This window comes from Alternaria incomplexa (assembly GCF_024043165.1).
Source record: "Alternaria incomplexa strain BMP 0042 chromosome Unknown scaffold_12, whole genome shotgun sequence".
Classification (NCBI taxonomy): Eukaryota; Fungi; Ascomycota; class Dothideomycetes; order Pleosporales; family Pleosporaceae; genus Alternaria; species Alternaria incomplexa.
In genome coordinates, this window is record NW_026249861.1 from 560,591 (window position 1) to 576,282 (window position 15,692).

The 15,692-nt window shown below is 52.1% G+C and overlaps 3 protein-coding genes across 3 annotated transcripts; 1 reads left to right on the top strand and 2 right to left on the bottom strand.

The window, feature by feature from the left end:
- Positions 1 to 4,584: 4,584 nt before the first annotated feature.
- On the top strand, positions 4,585 to 5,394 carry J4E90_008072 (uncharacterized protein; the record flags this gene model as incomplete). Its single annotated transcript, XM_051437602.1, has 2 exons — positions 4,585 to 4,659; positions 4,708 to 5,394. 2 exons carry the CDS (start codon positions 4,585 to 4,587, stop codon positions 5,392 to 5,394), a joined length of 762 nt encoding a protein of 253 aa, XP_051288413.1.
- Positions 5,395 to 10,038: 4,644 nt separating this feature from the next.
- On the bottom strand, positions 10,039 to 11,783 carry J4E90_008073 (uncharacterized protein; the record flags this gene model as incomplete). Its single annotated transcript, XM_051437603.1, has 4 exons — positions 10,039 to 11,054; positions 11,117 to 11,284; positions 11,344 to 11,550; positions 11,612 to 11,783. 4 exons carry the CDS (start codon positions 11,781 to 11,783, stop codon positions 10,039 to 10,041), a joined length of 1,563 nt encoding a protein of 520 aa, XP_051288414.1.
- A 1,933-nt stretch (positions 11,784 to 13,716) lies between these two features.
- Positions 13,717 to 15,460, bottom strand: J4E90_008074 (uncharacterized protein; the record flags this gene model as incomplete). The annotated part of the gene is made up of 3 exons (XM_051437604.1): positions 13,717 to 14,147; positions 14,199 to 15,158; positions 15,211 to 15,460. 3 exons carry the CDS (start codon positions 15,458 to 15,460, stop codon positions 13,717 to 13,719), a joined length of 1,641 nt encoding a protein of 546 aa, XP_051288415.1.
- Positions 15,461 to 15,692: the final 232 nt, after the last annotated feature.

A 15,692-nucleotide genomic window follows, 5' to 3' on the forward strand; every position in this document is an offset into this window, starting at 1 on the left:
ACGATGAGCTCATTACTGTCAGCATCAGACCTGACAGCATTCGTTAAAGCATGTGCTATCCTTTCCATATGGTAGGTGACGTTATTGGGAGCAAGCCATGGGTTGAAGCGAACTTCCCGAAACATGACCTGATCAATAAAGCTAGTTCTGATCTTCAGGTATGGCTGGGCCGATGGCTCGGTGACAGTAATCAGCGAAGGAAACACTTCGTCCAGAACAAAGATTGTTCTCATGAACGTCTCGTTTGAGACGCCATAAGTGGTCGTATGGTTGTTGTTGGTAAGTGGGGTTATCGTGATATTTGTATTAAACCCCAATAGCGTGTTGTCAAGCGACACCCGCTCGCTCCACCATGGGTATTCGATCTGTGTCGTGTTGGTGAAGGTCTCGACGACCTCCTCTTTGTAACCTCCTTGTGCGTATGAGGAGCGAAGTGTCTTGACACACCAGGATAAGACACATTCGTGAGCGACTGGGGGGGCTTTGCGATAGACGCTTTCGGAGGAGCCATCCGCTGCGCTTACAATTATCGCATCGATGATAGGATAGTTGATGTGCTTGAAGTTGATGGATCCCCCGTACAGCGGTGACCTGGAAGGGTTTGTGACGAGCGGTAGCGTGCGCATGAGAAGGGTCTCTCCGTAAGGTGAATCCGTGTTGTTTTCGACCCTGTACCCGGACATAAGAACAGGTAATGAACTCGTCGCGTTCAAGAAATAGCCACAGGCAGTACCTACACGATGACAATGTTAGCCTTAGTCAACTATGTCTTGCACAGTTTGGTCGTAGGCCTTGTTTGGTATGGCCGAGACTGACAGTCGATGATGAAAGGCTCATCTCACCATTGGGATATGTATCCTCCGTTCCAGGACCAGTTGAATTTCTAATCCAGTCCATCTTCATGGGAAGACAGTCATATCCAAGCAGGTATGAAACATCCTCGCAGGCACTGCAGACCCCCAAAGACTGATAGGCCGGCCACTCACATCTACTAGTTGGACACACTAATGGTATCTCAGCCTGAGGACCACCCTCAGTGAGAAACGGACGTGTTCCATTTTGATCATAAAAAAATGGATCCAGGGTCCTCTTGAGGTCTTGGTTCATCGTGGCTATGGGATCGTCGGCCCAGGTGCTGTCGTACGTAAGGGCGACGGAAGGGGTATATCGTACGGTCCGTGGGATTGAGCTGTTGCCCTGCAGCCTCCAACGCTCATCGAGGTCGGTAACCTGTTGGAAGAAAGTATCAATTGCAAGTAGCAGGACCGTCAACAGTGCACCTAGTGCGGCAAGTGATTTGCCCTTCGTTCGGCACAGGAGCATGAACGATCCCCATGCACCGCGCGATGCTTTGTCAAATATCTCGAAGTCGAATGCGTCTCTGGACTTCTTCCCGTGGAACCAGGTCCATTTCAGCTGCCCAATAGCCTCCGATATAGGTAGAATGAGTGCTGCCGAGGCGATTTTCGAAAGAACCGTGATTATCGTCAGGCCTGCGGGCCATTTGTTGTGGGCTTGATCGTGGAGATAGTAGAGTAATCCGATGATTGCGCCTGCACTCTCAGTCAACATATGTACATATCAGGCCGAGTTATGCCATCTCACCCATGCAGACAGCACTGGTCGCCACACTAATGATCTCGAACAGCCAGCGTTTGTAGACATTCTGCGAAGAACTATATTGCGCTAGCTTTCGCTCTATGCGCCCTGGGAAGTCGAGACGATGCATCTCGTGGACAGAAGCTCGATAGGATGGCGGAGGAGAGGTGTTGGGCCCTTGAACCGGAGATGACGAGTACGGACGCTGCCGTTGCACGAGTATAAGGGGTAGGAGTCCTCCGCGTGGTCGTGACATTATGCGAATGTTCCTTTGATGAGATTTGGAGCCCACATGAGCGGTCAGGAGGTGACGCTCCGAAAGCAGTGCTGAATTCCATCATTGTTAGCCACCTGTTGTATGTCAGTTCGATCAACAATCGAGCGCTTAACCGCCGAACGTTCTGCAGCTCGCGTAGAAAGCGCAACAGAGCTCTGAGCTCAGGCTCTAGAGCAGTTGGTGATCACCAGGTCTGCATGCGGGTGTGTTTAACGACTTGGGGTTGACGATGGGAAAGTCTCCTATACCCGCTCGGCATCATTGTTAGACCTGTCAGAGCGGGAGATTTAGCGCCCACAGCGGGTTTCGCGGCGATAAGGGACAATCGAATCATGGGGCAGAGATCGTGCCATCGTGGTAGCGCCGAGGCGTGGCATTCCCGCCGCTACTGCGTATTAAACCGTTGAGAGCCACATGGAATGGCAAACACAATGAGTAGTTAAGCGCTCGAGTTGAGCTGTCATCGTGGGGGGACGCTAGGCAGAGCGCAAGGCGGCCTGTTCGGGGCGAGAGGGTGGGGCCTGGAATTGGCGGCCCGATCTTGAGAAGCGAGCCCTGGAGTCGAAGCTACCCCAAAGAATTTGCACTACCTCGGCAGTACTACGACTGAAGCATATCTTCAAAATGATGATTATGTATCTATGACCTGATGATTCCAAACGATTGCGCTCCTATCTCCATGCCTACTCAGGTAGTATGCCGGTAATGTTATGAAGATGGGACGTGATTTTGGTGTTAAAGCGAAACCGCACTGCGCCTGAGCAGCTGGCAGAAACATCAGGGCTCTGGATCACTATGGCTACTACATCTATCCCGGCTCATCAAGGCAATATATGAAGAAGTAACCATGAAATTATATGCCTCTGCAGGTGAAATCCGATCGCGGCACGTTGACCGAGTACAACTTTGCTGAGGAAGTGCGTGCCCAGGTTGAATTGTATGAGATGCTAGAGAGATGTCGCACGCAAACATAGATGAGTCCTTTGACGTAGGAGAGAGTACGGGTTTGCGCATGTCTCGACAGGGCGTTGCTAAGCTCATGCGGCCACGTAGTACTGCCGTTCGTATACCCAGGTACCGTCCATGCCTACCCGAAATTCCATGGTCGGTACTACCAACGAATACACAGCGAAGCGATGACTGTCTCGCGCTTACTTACCGTCAACCCAAAAGACGGTTTGGAACCATATCAGGCGACCGAACATCATGAACGCGGCATCGCTTGGGCACGTTCTGATGTGGAAGTTGAAGTGGTCGCCGAGACCGCCGCGTACATCGAGGCTGTCAGAGAAACCTTGGTATCGGGATGCACGAAGGACTAAGCCCCTGGCGTGGTTGATATCACATTGCATGTGCTGTGTGATTACTTGCGCATGGTAGTTGAGAGCAGCTCACCGAGCGTGTGTTGCATGGTTTCCCTCGCAACACCGCGGCGGAAAAGAAGGTGAAAATGCAGCCGCATCATGGGTGATCTCTATAAGGCAGATGGTAGGGGCTTCGAGATAACGTCAGTGTAGAAGTCGAGCGCTTAGTCGTTGCGTGCGATTGGCCAACCATCACCGTACCTCAGACCATTGGCTATCTTGACGTCGAATGCAGAGTCGTGTTGCAACGGAAGAATTTCGTACAGATCAGTGTCAGTCTATCACGAAATTGGCTTGGGAGTTTTTGGGAGATCGAGCCGAAGTTGTCAACATTGTCAAAACCTTGGTAAATGTACATTGTGTTTCAATCCATAAAAACATAGCAAATGCGAATCCATCTCAGCTGTCAGACAAAAGGATGACGCCACAAAATACAAAGGAGAAGTGAATTCCGTAGCAGTAGTCGAAGATGTGACTTCATCTTGAGAGCCAAACTTCTTGAATATCTATCGATCTCGGCGGAAGAGACTGACGAAAGCGTAACGCTGGGTGAGTCACGTGTACGGACGGTCTGTGACTAGGTCGCGGGAACGGTTGATTGGCGTAAGGTACCAATCGTGTAGGACCAATCGCTTCGACTCCCGGGGTCGGTCCAAAACGCCGCCAAGCCACATCACATCGTCGGAACCCTTCGATTGGTTAGAATTCGTTCTTGCACTTGATGAAAATTAGGGGAATTGCAGGTGATGAACCGTACTTACAGAATTTCGACTCTGTAGAGTCGCCTTGTAGAAAGCCCTGCTCTTTGAGCGCTTCGAATGTGATAGCCCAGTGTGATGAAATCCGCGGAAACTTCCTGATCCATTGCGTCGCGTTCGCACGCCTCCACAGGCACCACGCCTAACGCCTTGTGTTCCAATAACTCGGCCTTTGCGTTTCACCTTGCCGAATTCGTACCCAGCGATCATGCCCATACCCCTTCCTCCCAATGATCGTACAAGATGCGCATGACGCAAACCTTGTATCTCGCTGTCCCATGCATACCGTGTCGTGTGGGTGGCCTCAGAGGCGGTTATCGGCGTGAGGTCACAGCGGGTTGAAGCGCCGTGGAGGGATGGTGGAGATGAGCCTGTCGTGTGATGGTCGGTAGACGGATGTCGTTTTGGGTCCAGGGCGATGGATAAATGCAGCTCAGAGTCCCATGTTTGAACTCATATCCATTGCAGAACAACCACAGGCATACGTTCCATCTTGAAGTACACCTTCGCCCGACCAAGACAAAACGCAGTCAACCATTATCTTTGCAACACATCTTCTCTGGCATCGATCCCCCCGACTGACATCATGCACGCCCGCAACGTCCTCCTCTTCGCGTCGGTTCTCCTTCCAGTCATCGGCGCACCTGTGGCTACGCAGGAGGTAAGATTAATGGTGTGTTCTGATCTGATCATTGCTGACATGTTCAAGATCAACTCTATTCAGCAACGTAGTGCCAATGTCTTGAGTCGACTAGGCTCATATATCTCCAAACGCGAACCGCTCATCGAGAGAATACCCACGAAAGCGCTGCCCGACATCGTCTTCGAGACCAAGCGTGATGCCGATACAGAGGATGCCCCAGCAATTGATGAGGATGATGATGACTTTGAAGAGGACGAGGAAGATGTTACCGATCTTGAAGTTGATTCAAGTGAGGTTGATCCAACAAAGAGAGGACTGCGTGGCACTGGTGGTGCTGGTGGTAACAAACGAGGCCTTCGTACAGTAGGCGGTTCACGCGGTGGAAAGAGAGGCCTTCGTGGTACGGCTGGTGCTGGCGGCCATAAGCGCAGCGTCGATGGCAGCGCTGCGGTCGTTGATAAGAGAGGTCTTCGTGGCAACGGTGGTGCGGGTGGCCACAAGCGCAGTGTCAGTGACAAGAGAGGCCTTCGTGGTACGGCTGGCGCGGGCGGCCATAAGCGCAGCGTCGATGGCAACGCTGCGGTCGTTGATAAGAGAGGTCTTCGTGGCAACGGTGGTGCAGGTGGTCACAAGAGGGGACTCCGCGGTACGGCCGGCGCTGGCGGTCACAAGAGGGGTCTCCGTGGTACAGGCGGTGCTGGCGGTCACAAGAGGTCGCTCTTTGCTCGTTTCTTCGATTCTTTCCTGGCCTGAACAACGTGCTGAGCTGGACTCAGATGGCACCATGGCGACTTTCTTTCTTTCTTCCTTTCTTGAGTGTAATATCCCCAATGTATTGTAGAATTGACTGTAACTAGTAAGACCATTTGTCGAGATGGTTTTCTCGTTTTTTCTTCTTTTGGATACTAGAATGGCATTTTGATGGCTATATCCAACCTGGTGGAGGCTGTGGTTGCCTTGGCTTTTGGACGAAAGGAGAGAACAAGTTGCCAGATACTCTCCAGCCTTGATTAGGCTGTAATTTCACCTTCAATTCCTTTGCCTTGGCTCTCGGGGTCCCTGTACTTGATGATCTGGTAATCTTTTGCTGCATCTCATCCGGTAAGCCGTACAAGAGCGTGGCGTAAGCGGATGTCTTCCATACACCTACGCGATCGCGTTCCACGGCAGACTTCAAGACAGTTGCGGCAAGGAATACGAAAGAAATGCACAGCAAGCCAATAGGCAGAGTAAGCCATTCCCATCTAACATCGACAAAATTCTCCTTGTTGTAGGCTTTTCCGGACACCATAACCCTACTAGTTGAAGATCGCATCACATTGGTGACCGCTGAGGCCATCCTCTCCATGTAGTGTGTAAGGTTGTTTGGAGCTGCCCAAGGATTGGGGTTGAGTACGCGAGTGGCAGGTCCTTGGGGATAGTTCTTGAATCTCAATATAGGCTCTGCTGAATCATTGTTGGCGGTATAAAACGATGGAAAGAAGTCGTCGAATATGGTCATCGCGTTAGATATCGTGACGTTGTCGATTTCGTAAGTAGTGTTGAAAACTGTCTCGTTCGATCGGCCAGGATGCGAAGCCGGTGGTTGCAAGGTAACATTCTGCTCGTATATGATGTACGTTCCGAGGTCTCCAACCGGATAGGCTTTCCATGGCCATGCCTGAGGTTCGGATGTCGTGGGTAGGTAGGTGGATGTGACATTCTCGCTGTACTTACCCCAATCGTAAGACGACTTGATGGTCTGAACACACCACGAGAGAATACATTCCTCTATTACCGGTTTGGCGTCCCGGTACACCCCCTTAGCACCATCAGGTGACGATGCTATCAGTGCGTCGAGTATGGGATTACGGATATGCTTGAAGTTGATCGAGCCATTACCGTAGTAAGGTTCTTTCGTGTCGAAGTCGGTAAGAGAAAACGCGCGTACTATCAGAGCTTCTCCAGGTGTCTGACCGGCGTCCGAGTCTTCCATGACATATCCTGACATGAGTACGGGTTTCCCACTCGTCGCGTTGACAAAGTAACCACATACTGTTCCATTCGGATACGGATCGTCGCTCAACGGTCCCAACCAGTTGGCGCTCCAGTCGATGGTCGTGTTGAGGCAGTTGTAAGTGAGGTTTAGAGACTCGGTAACGTCTGAACAGCTGCTACAGACAGCAAGAGTCTCGTACTCTGGCCAGGTACAGTTGCTTGTGGGGCAAGAGAGAGGTATGTCGGGACGGGTACCTATTTAAAGTCAGTGTGGGTTCCATACATGAGGTCTACATTGGGGAGCGTTGCTTACCATTTCCGAACGGCGTTGGCTGAGTTCCATTCTCATAAAAGAACTTCTTGATGACTGGATTAAAGCCTTCATCTACTTGTTGTTGCTCAAAGCCCTGTAGGAAGTCCGGAACGAAGGGTGGTTGATATCTCATAACTCTCGGAATCGTGCTGGACTCGTTCTGCAAAGCCCATCGATCGGGAAAGTCAACCACTTGCTGGAAGAAAGGGTCGAGTGCCAAGGAGCACAGCATTATCATAGCTCCTAGTGCTGCCAGAGCTCTTCCTTTAGTACGAATCAAGAGCAACAGCGAGCCCCAAGGTCCTCTTGAAGCATTGTCGAAGATCTCGAAGTCCCACATCTGCTTCGAGTGTTCTAGGAACCAGCTCCACTTCAGCTGGCCAAGAGCTTCTGACACTGGTAGGATGAGGGCAGCACCTGCCATCTTGGATAGAATGGAGATGTAGGCATTCAGTGTCAGGCCAGTCTTCTCGGCAAGAACCCACTTCGTCAGTGGCTTGTCTTTGAGCCCAGCAAGTACTCCGATCACTGCCATCATGCATATCGCACTGAACAACCAGCTGAGTACTTCCAATAGCCATCTCTTCAAGATGTTGCCAGAAGCACTGTACCTCCACAAAGTCTCTTCGATACGTTGTGCGATGTTGGCTTCTGGTTCGCGTCTGTCATTGAAAGGCGGCGATATCTCAATGGAGGGAGGCTTAGGCGGCCCATTGAGAATGCCCAGCCCTGGATGGTTGTAGTAGCTGATCGGGGTCTTCTCGTTGATGGAAGGTACCTGTAGGGAATGAACGGTGTCAAGACGGACTCGAGGGCGTTCAGTCGGAAAGAAGCGAAGAGTCGGTCGCCGAGAGTCAGACTGGTGCTGGATCTCTGGTGGCGGTTCTGGAATGGGCCAGATGACTGAGCGGCAACTGGAAGTCTCGATAGTGGTTGTAGGGCTTGGCTCGGCCGGGCTGATGGGTGGCGCGTTGATGTGTGACGGGCTCAGGTGCGTCGGGCGTTGAGGAGGGATGATGTCTGGTGTGGTTGGCGTAGTTGGTGTTGTACCATATGTCTTTGCTGTGATGCGTTCATCGCCGGTATCCAGATAGATTGGAATGTCTGGAAAAGCAGGCGAGCGCATAGGAGTGCGAGGAGAACGGGACATGTTGGGATAGTAACCTGATGTGGATATCGGGTAAGGCATTAAAAGAATACGTGAATACGAATTAGGTACTTCGATAGTGGAGAACGATGAAAAGATGTTACTTCGTACAAGATAGTAGAGCAGTGCCAGACTGGAGAGAAGCAGTAGACTGATACCAGGTACTTACCATCGGTGTCCATCACCATACTATAACAACATCGAGCTGCACTATAAGCCTCCACAAGCCATTTCCATGATTGGAGCCTGCTCGAAACATCAAACAGCACTGTTACTGCGGCGTACATGCAAACTATGCCTTCGTTCTGGAAACCGGTGCATTGCCGAGCAAACGCACCATTCACGGCACGAGCTAGCCGCAAGGACCAGACCCAACCTCCAGAAAAGTATGCCAAGAAAGGCGGCTGAAGGCCGTTTCCACGACACCTACGTGCGGCGCGGGCGTCGGGAGCTGTCAAGCCGGGTCACCGCTGTGGGTGTAGCCGTACAGAGCATGTGTATAACCGCTGGGATGGCCGCATAGCTAAGCTAGCGTATTCTCGTTGCCGCTGTGGTATTAAAACATATGCAGCTAGGCGTATTCTTAGCTTTTGGCCCCTCCATGAGGTCACGTTTCGATGACGATGCATCAATGAGGCACAGTCGTATAAGCGCTTCGAGCCTCATCGGACGCTGCAGCCAATGTAAGGAGCGCGGGTTTGGGGAAACATGTTGGTTTTGCTCGGTGAGCGAATGGCGATGCCGCTTTCCAGCCTCGGAGGTATCGCGTGAACTCGCGCGACGTGGGTGGTTGTGGAGGTGGTGGGAACGACGGCCTCGGGATGTTTCGACGAATTTTTGGGGGTTCAGATAGCGGGGTCGCGCTATCGTTAAGCGCGGGGCCGATAACCCCACTTATTAATAGCCACCTATCAGCGCCGCGGAATATTTAGCCATGCGTCTATTTTTCGAATATTCCATGTCGCGTCTATCGTGCATTTGGCATCTCGGTGCAAAGCAAACAACGCATGCATGCATGAAGCAAGCTTCACGTGACGGCGTCTTTCAGTTGCAAGCAGAAGCGTGACAACTGCCTTCCTCTGGAGTAGCCGAAGCATATCAGGTGTGTTATGATGGACCATCGTCTGACACCTCCCAGCTAGCCCTACCTCTCCATCCAACACTTCGCTTACTGACTTGATACTACGGTGGCTTGAGGCTGAACATGCGATTCGGTGTTCCCTAGTACTGACACGTGTACTAACACCGGCGTACGCTAAATCCAGTCTGCCGGGTCGCGGCTATCAAGGCTGCATTGCGATCGTTGCGTACCCTCACTGGCCAAGCTTATGCCCATCTGTTGTTGTTTCAAAGCCGCCAGATTCCCATTCGTTCGGAAGATACCCCACAGGTCCCGACAAGTCGGAGATCTGTCTTCTGTAGCCGCTGTCGCCTGATCGGTGTCATGGTCGCATAGAAGAGCGGACCATTGGTGCGTTGTGTCGTCGAAACAAACTTATGATGGAAGTGGAGATCCGCGCAACTTCCAGCCTCTTCAGGCGTTGTATGCAAGGCATGGTTTGATATGTTGCTGCGCCGCATGCTACATCGGAACGTTGAACGCGCAGACGGGTAACGTTGCAAAGGTGTTGAGCTGATGTCAGCCATGGCTTCATTAATATTGCATGACCCCAAAGTGTTCATTGCGAGCCACAATGAGTGATGCAAAATCTTACACGGGAACGTGAGGACTAGTTCATGATTCATTACCGGAGACGACCGCGAGCAACACTGACTTGTGCTGAACAGCCACAAATTATGCATCTCCATCTCCACTATTTTCATCCACGACCGTTTCATACCCGCTCGAAGGAATGCGGCTCACTTCCAAGCGGCCTCAAAACCCGCTTTGTGAGCGTCAAATGCAACGTCATTTGCAAGATCCATCGCCCTCATTCCCAGCCACCACTTTACTTGCGACTTAGACCTTCTTGTCTGGCGCTTCGTGAAGCTCGATGGCGTTGCTATCCTGACCCATGACCTTGGCGGTGGTTGCAGCGAGCGCATCCGCATCATCCTTCTCACTTTCAAACAAGAATGTAAGCTCTTCCAGTGTCTTTCCGTACGTTTCCGGGAACAGGAAGTAGATGAACACAATCTCGCAACACAGCAAAGCGATGTAGACGAAGAGGAACTTCCAGTCAAGGTCTTCCAATCCGATGGGATTGGTGAAGGACCCAAGCATGACGGAGCAGCGATTGAAGAGTTGGAACCATGAGAGACCCTTGGTTCTGACGTAGTATGGGAAAATTTCCACCATGTAGACGTAGGTGAGGGCGTTGTAAGCGATGTTGTACGCAGGCTTGTATAGGAAGATCATGACAAGGACGGCATAGCCGGTCTCTTTAGATCCAGTCTGGCGATTACGAGCCTGAGCAATGGTCCACGCGGTGTAAACGCACAACAAGCAACTCGCACACAAAAGGTACATCCTGCGACGTGGGTATCGGGGTGTGATGGTTGCCATGACAAGAGCCATAAGGAAGCCCCATGCTTCAGAGCCGACGTTGTAGCGCACCTGGGTGTGACTGTCTTCAATGCCGATTTTCTCCAGGATAGGCACAAGGTATTGGCTGATGAGGTTGTTGCCGCTGTACTGAACAAAGACGCCAAGGCCGGCGGCGACAAGTGCACGGTGTCGCATGCCTTTGGACTGGAAGAGCTCGGCCCATCCACGTTGTCGCGATTCGTTCTCCAGCTCCAGAGCTTTCCTGATCTCAGCAATCTCAAGGTGAGGTAGCTCAGCCGACGCATCGCCTTCTGCATGGTACTTGATTAAAATCTCAAGAGCTTCTTCGCTGCGATCTTTCGAAACTAGCCATCGAGGGCTTTCCGGGACTGTGAATGCGAAGATGATTTGAATGACAGAAGGGCCTGCTTGGAGGATGGAGGGGAGGCGCCAAGACCAATCGCTTGGGATCAGCAGCGTACGCACGACTATACATCGGAGCCGAGATTAGCGTGCATTCATCTACCTTTCGTGGAGATATTTTGCTCACCTATACCCGCTCCGAGAACTGAGCCTACTCCAAAGAATGCATTGAAGAGACTACCTAAGAACTGTCGCTCTTTGGGATGGCCTAGTTCGCCGAGAAGAGCGGCGCCGGAGATAATTGCATAGACAATACCATGGCCAAGGAAGATTCGACTGAAGATGAACATGGCGACTACATGTATGTCAGTTACAAGAATCTCTGAATGCAATAAGCATGCTGAAGGTACTCACGGTTCTGCGACAAGCCCTGAATTACTGCTCCGATGATCATAATCGTGGACCCCAAGACGATACTCTTCCGCCTTCCAAGATGATCAGACACGATGGAAACGAACGGAATACTCGATATAGCGCCGAGGTTGTAGCAGGCGACAAGCAATCCGAGTTGGCCTCCTTTGGGATGATTGAAGTATTCCTGCCAGTAGTGGAGAGCTTGCACTGATGACGTATACTTGATTAGTATCACATCTCAAGGAACTCCGTAGTAGTATCTACTTACTTCCATTCATCATTGAGCTATCAAATCCAGAAGTAGACTCAATCAAGAAGCAGAAAGGTACCAACAATAGGTAGAGACGTCGGAGGTTTGGCTTGTTCCACCATCGTACCGTATCGGCGGCGACGAGGCGCTCGATGATACCGTCACCAGGGCCTGCAACTGCTGGTGCCATGATTTTCCGCTCGAGATCGATGCTCAACGTAGCGACAGAGTGGCACCTTCGCAACTTACATACTCGAAGCCAAGCACTTCACCGGTTCAAGTAACCGTCGAACCGACTAAGGGATGCTGGATCTGCCTCGCTTTCGTCTTGGCTTTGCGGGGTTTGTGCCCGGTGGGACGGTTGACGCATCCTTCATCATGAAGCATGACCGTTGATCAAAGGAGATACGAATGTCTGTCTTGCGATGATACAACAACCACCAAGTCTGGTCTCTCCGTAATAGGACATATGAGGCTAATTTTCTCTGCCGTGCGGATAAATGCCGTGTTATGATAGTCTGCCTTACTCAACACCGTCAGCTTCAATATCAAAATCGTGTACTCAGGTCCGTGAATGTGTATGCAGGGCTGGACTCAGATGACCCGATGCCCGACGTGGGCCTCAGCACTAGCCATGTCTGGCGCGGTCCGTGGTGCAACGGGTAAGGTTGAATGCGGGGGAAATTCTCCTGTCCCTCCACAAGTTCTTTCGCACTGTATCGCCAACTTCTCGACTGATCTGGGCGACAAAGTGCGAAAGAGGTTGGATTGGCGGGCCAAAAATCCGGGCATTTTTCAGGCGGAAGACATTGTGCGGTAGTGCCGCAACGGCAATCGATTTGCAGGCGGGTCTCAGCAGGAGCTTGCAAAAATCCACGATGCGCATGCTGCTCAGCAGCATTGCTCTTCCGTAAGTATGTCGATTCAAGCTCTGAAGTAGATGCTGTCGCGTCGGAGAGATGACGTGAAGGGCTTGACGCGCCTGCCATTAGGGGCCGGCTCCTCTCGTGGCGCACAGATCACCAAGCCACACCTTCCGGATAGCGCCAGCCTCCTCAAACTCCAACACTTTCCATCGTCATCCCACTATGACTGAAGCGGTGCGCAAATTCGTCCAGCACTGTGGTAAATACACTGACATTGCGATCTGGAGGTTCAGTTGAATGCCATTGCATGCGAGAATTGCAGATCGAAGAAGTGCAAGTGCGATCGGAAGCTGTGGGTAACCCGCATGCCAGCTGCAGAACTTCATCTAACCAACACAGCCCATGCTGTTCTCAATGCCAAACATCATCGCTGCCATGCCACTATCAAGAGGGTGGCAAGCGAGGTCTTCCAGCCGCATATATCACTGCTCTTGAGAAGCGGCTGGCAGACACCGAGGCTGCACTCTCCGCAACACTCACTGTCGTCCAAAACCAAGACTTAATACTGTTGAACGACGTTAGGCTTTCAGAACCATCATCGCACGCACCAAAGCGACAGGGTTCAAAAGCAGAAAAGCTTGAACAATGGAAGCGCCTGCCTTTGCAGACGACCGAGCAGTTGACAGCTTGGCTACAAGCACAGTGTCGCGAGACGGCAGCCCCGGAAGTTTTTCCGCCGAGACACAGCAATTCCGTCCCTGATAACGACGGAGCGCGCAAGACATCCAGGACAGCCGAAGGTCGACCGAATAGTGGTGCGCACGCCTCTCGCCAGATACCCAGCGACACATCCCCACCGGTGTCAGTCTTGCAGCAACTGGAAGACTGCGAAATGCCTATAGCACCGAACATGCAGCGAGCTCCCACTGATCCAGCAAGATGGCAAGAAAACTACTTCTAGAACTCGAGAGGTGTGTCTGGCAGATGCTGCTGCGATGCCAGTGAGGCTGAGTCAGGTAGACGGCTCGTCCTCAGTCACACGAGTCAACCACCAAAGATGCCGATCGTCGGCAGCCGCAGGACCAGCACACACTCGAAAGGCGATGCTGGCCATTCATCACGCTGTGGTCGGCACTGGACGTATGACACGATCGAAAACTTGGAAAATTGTTGCTACGGTAATACATTGTAGAGTTTGGAATACACTGGGAAACGCTCACGAGACACGCAGGCTCTTCTCGTCGCACGATTGATCCTCTACTCGGCTTTGAGAACACTATCGAGTACTCCGCATCTCTTCACCCAACTCCTCGCACGCTTGCCGTAGATGTACATTGGAATCGTGCAAAGTGTGACAGCGACAGTGGTTCCGCCAATGACATAAAACGCGTCCCTCACACCCTGTACCGCGATCCAGTCATTGGCGTAGAACGTCAGGCCGAATGCGAAAAGGTTCTTGACGAAGTTCATGATGGCAAAGGCTTCGGCGGCCTGCTCGCGATGGCAGTCGGAGACGTAGGTTACGACGGCGGTAGTTCCTAACTGAACACCCAGGTTGATCAGACCCATGCAGACGATGACTGGGATGGGCCACGGATCGCGGTTGTGGAGTGATTGGCCCCAAGCAAAGAAGCCGGTCGCGGTAAAGATCAGGTAGGTTATCATAACAGGGAGACGGAACTCAGGTTCTAAAGCATTGTCAGTTGTTTAAAATCACAGCTTGGATCGTCTGCACTTACCGAAAGTGCCCTTATTGCGTGTCGACATCCACTTCGCCACACCATCGATGATCGGACCGGCTACCAGCGTGGCCAACAAAGACGCCACGAACGAGGACAGGTTCGTTGCGCCAACCGCGCTCACGGAGAAACTGTATGGTGGTGCGGAAAAGATCTGCGACAACGTGATGGAAATCAAGACAAGCCAGGATACGCAGATGGTGAAGAGCAAGGTCGCCCACATGACTACCGGGCTCATGATCACCACAAAGGGGCGTAGAAATGTGCGCCAGAAGGAGACATGATCCCAGTAACCAGACCATGGCATGAGAGTCTTGACGTAAGGGTATGGGGCCTCGGAAGAGACGGACGACTGGACCGCATAGTCTTCGACGCGCTCGGCGGACTTCTCCTTCTCAACCGCGTCACTTTCCACAGTTTTGGAGCTCGTGTCGATATTGATGACGTCGTGGCGGTGGTAGGCGGACTCGGGCATGAAGAAGATGATGAGGATGAGCATGATGACAAAAGCACCGCCCATTGCATGCAATGCGATGCGGTGAGAGCCGTATTGGATGACGGATCCAGCGATTGGACTCGCTAGGTTGATACCACCGAGGACACCAAGGTTGAAGATGGCCATTCGAAATCCGCGCTCATGAACGTGCCAGATGTCTCCGACGGATGCTGGGATAAGTGCTTCAAACGGTGCCATGCAAAGACCTTGGACCGCTCGGGCTGCCGCTAGAGAGGGAAAGCTGGTAGCTTCCGCAGCCCAGAAACAGGACACCGCCAGGCCAACTGTGGTTGCGAGGTAGATTGGTCGTCTCCCGATTTTGACGGCTAAGGTGTTGCAGATGAGACTACCCACTGCGATGGCGACGATGCAGGATCCATTGCAACCCAGCGTGAACCTCTGTAATGGGACGTTGAACTGTGCTGCCAGGGGCACGAAAGCTGGTGTGAGCAGCGGACCGACAGCTACAAAACTGCGATTAGCTCAGTATGTGGTATATTGATGTCGCGAGCCTACCTCCTACAGCGCCGCATCCATATGCGATGACGACGGTGAACATCTCCTTCTTCCATCTTGGCCAATTGTAGGGGTCGTTCGGCGAATCAGAAGGCTGCGGCACCAGCACAATCTGCCCAGTAGGATCATGCTTCAGCAGCCCGCGATCAACATCGTTCGTGATCTCGAGATCAATGCGACCAAGCTCGCTTAACGGAGCTGTCCCAGGGACATGTTCGAGCTTGTAGTCTTGGAGTATACCCAGAGGCATGGTAACTCTATGTCCGCGGTGTGATTGGAATGGTAGCGCAAGGGAGCACACGTGGAAGTATAAACGATATGCAAAGAAGCAATCTAGATCGCACAGCAGATAGATGGAAGCAGCGTGGAAGCAATCCTAAATTGTCGAAGATGCGACGGACACTATAATGTGGTGGTGGTGGGGGATGCCTTAATCCCACGGCAGTTGAGCTTGGGCGACTGCATACAGGGGATGATGATTC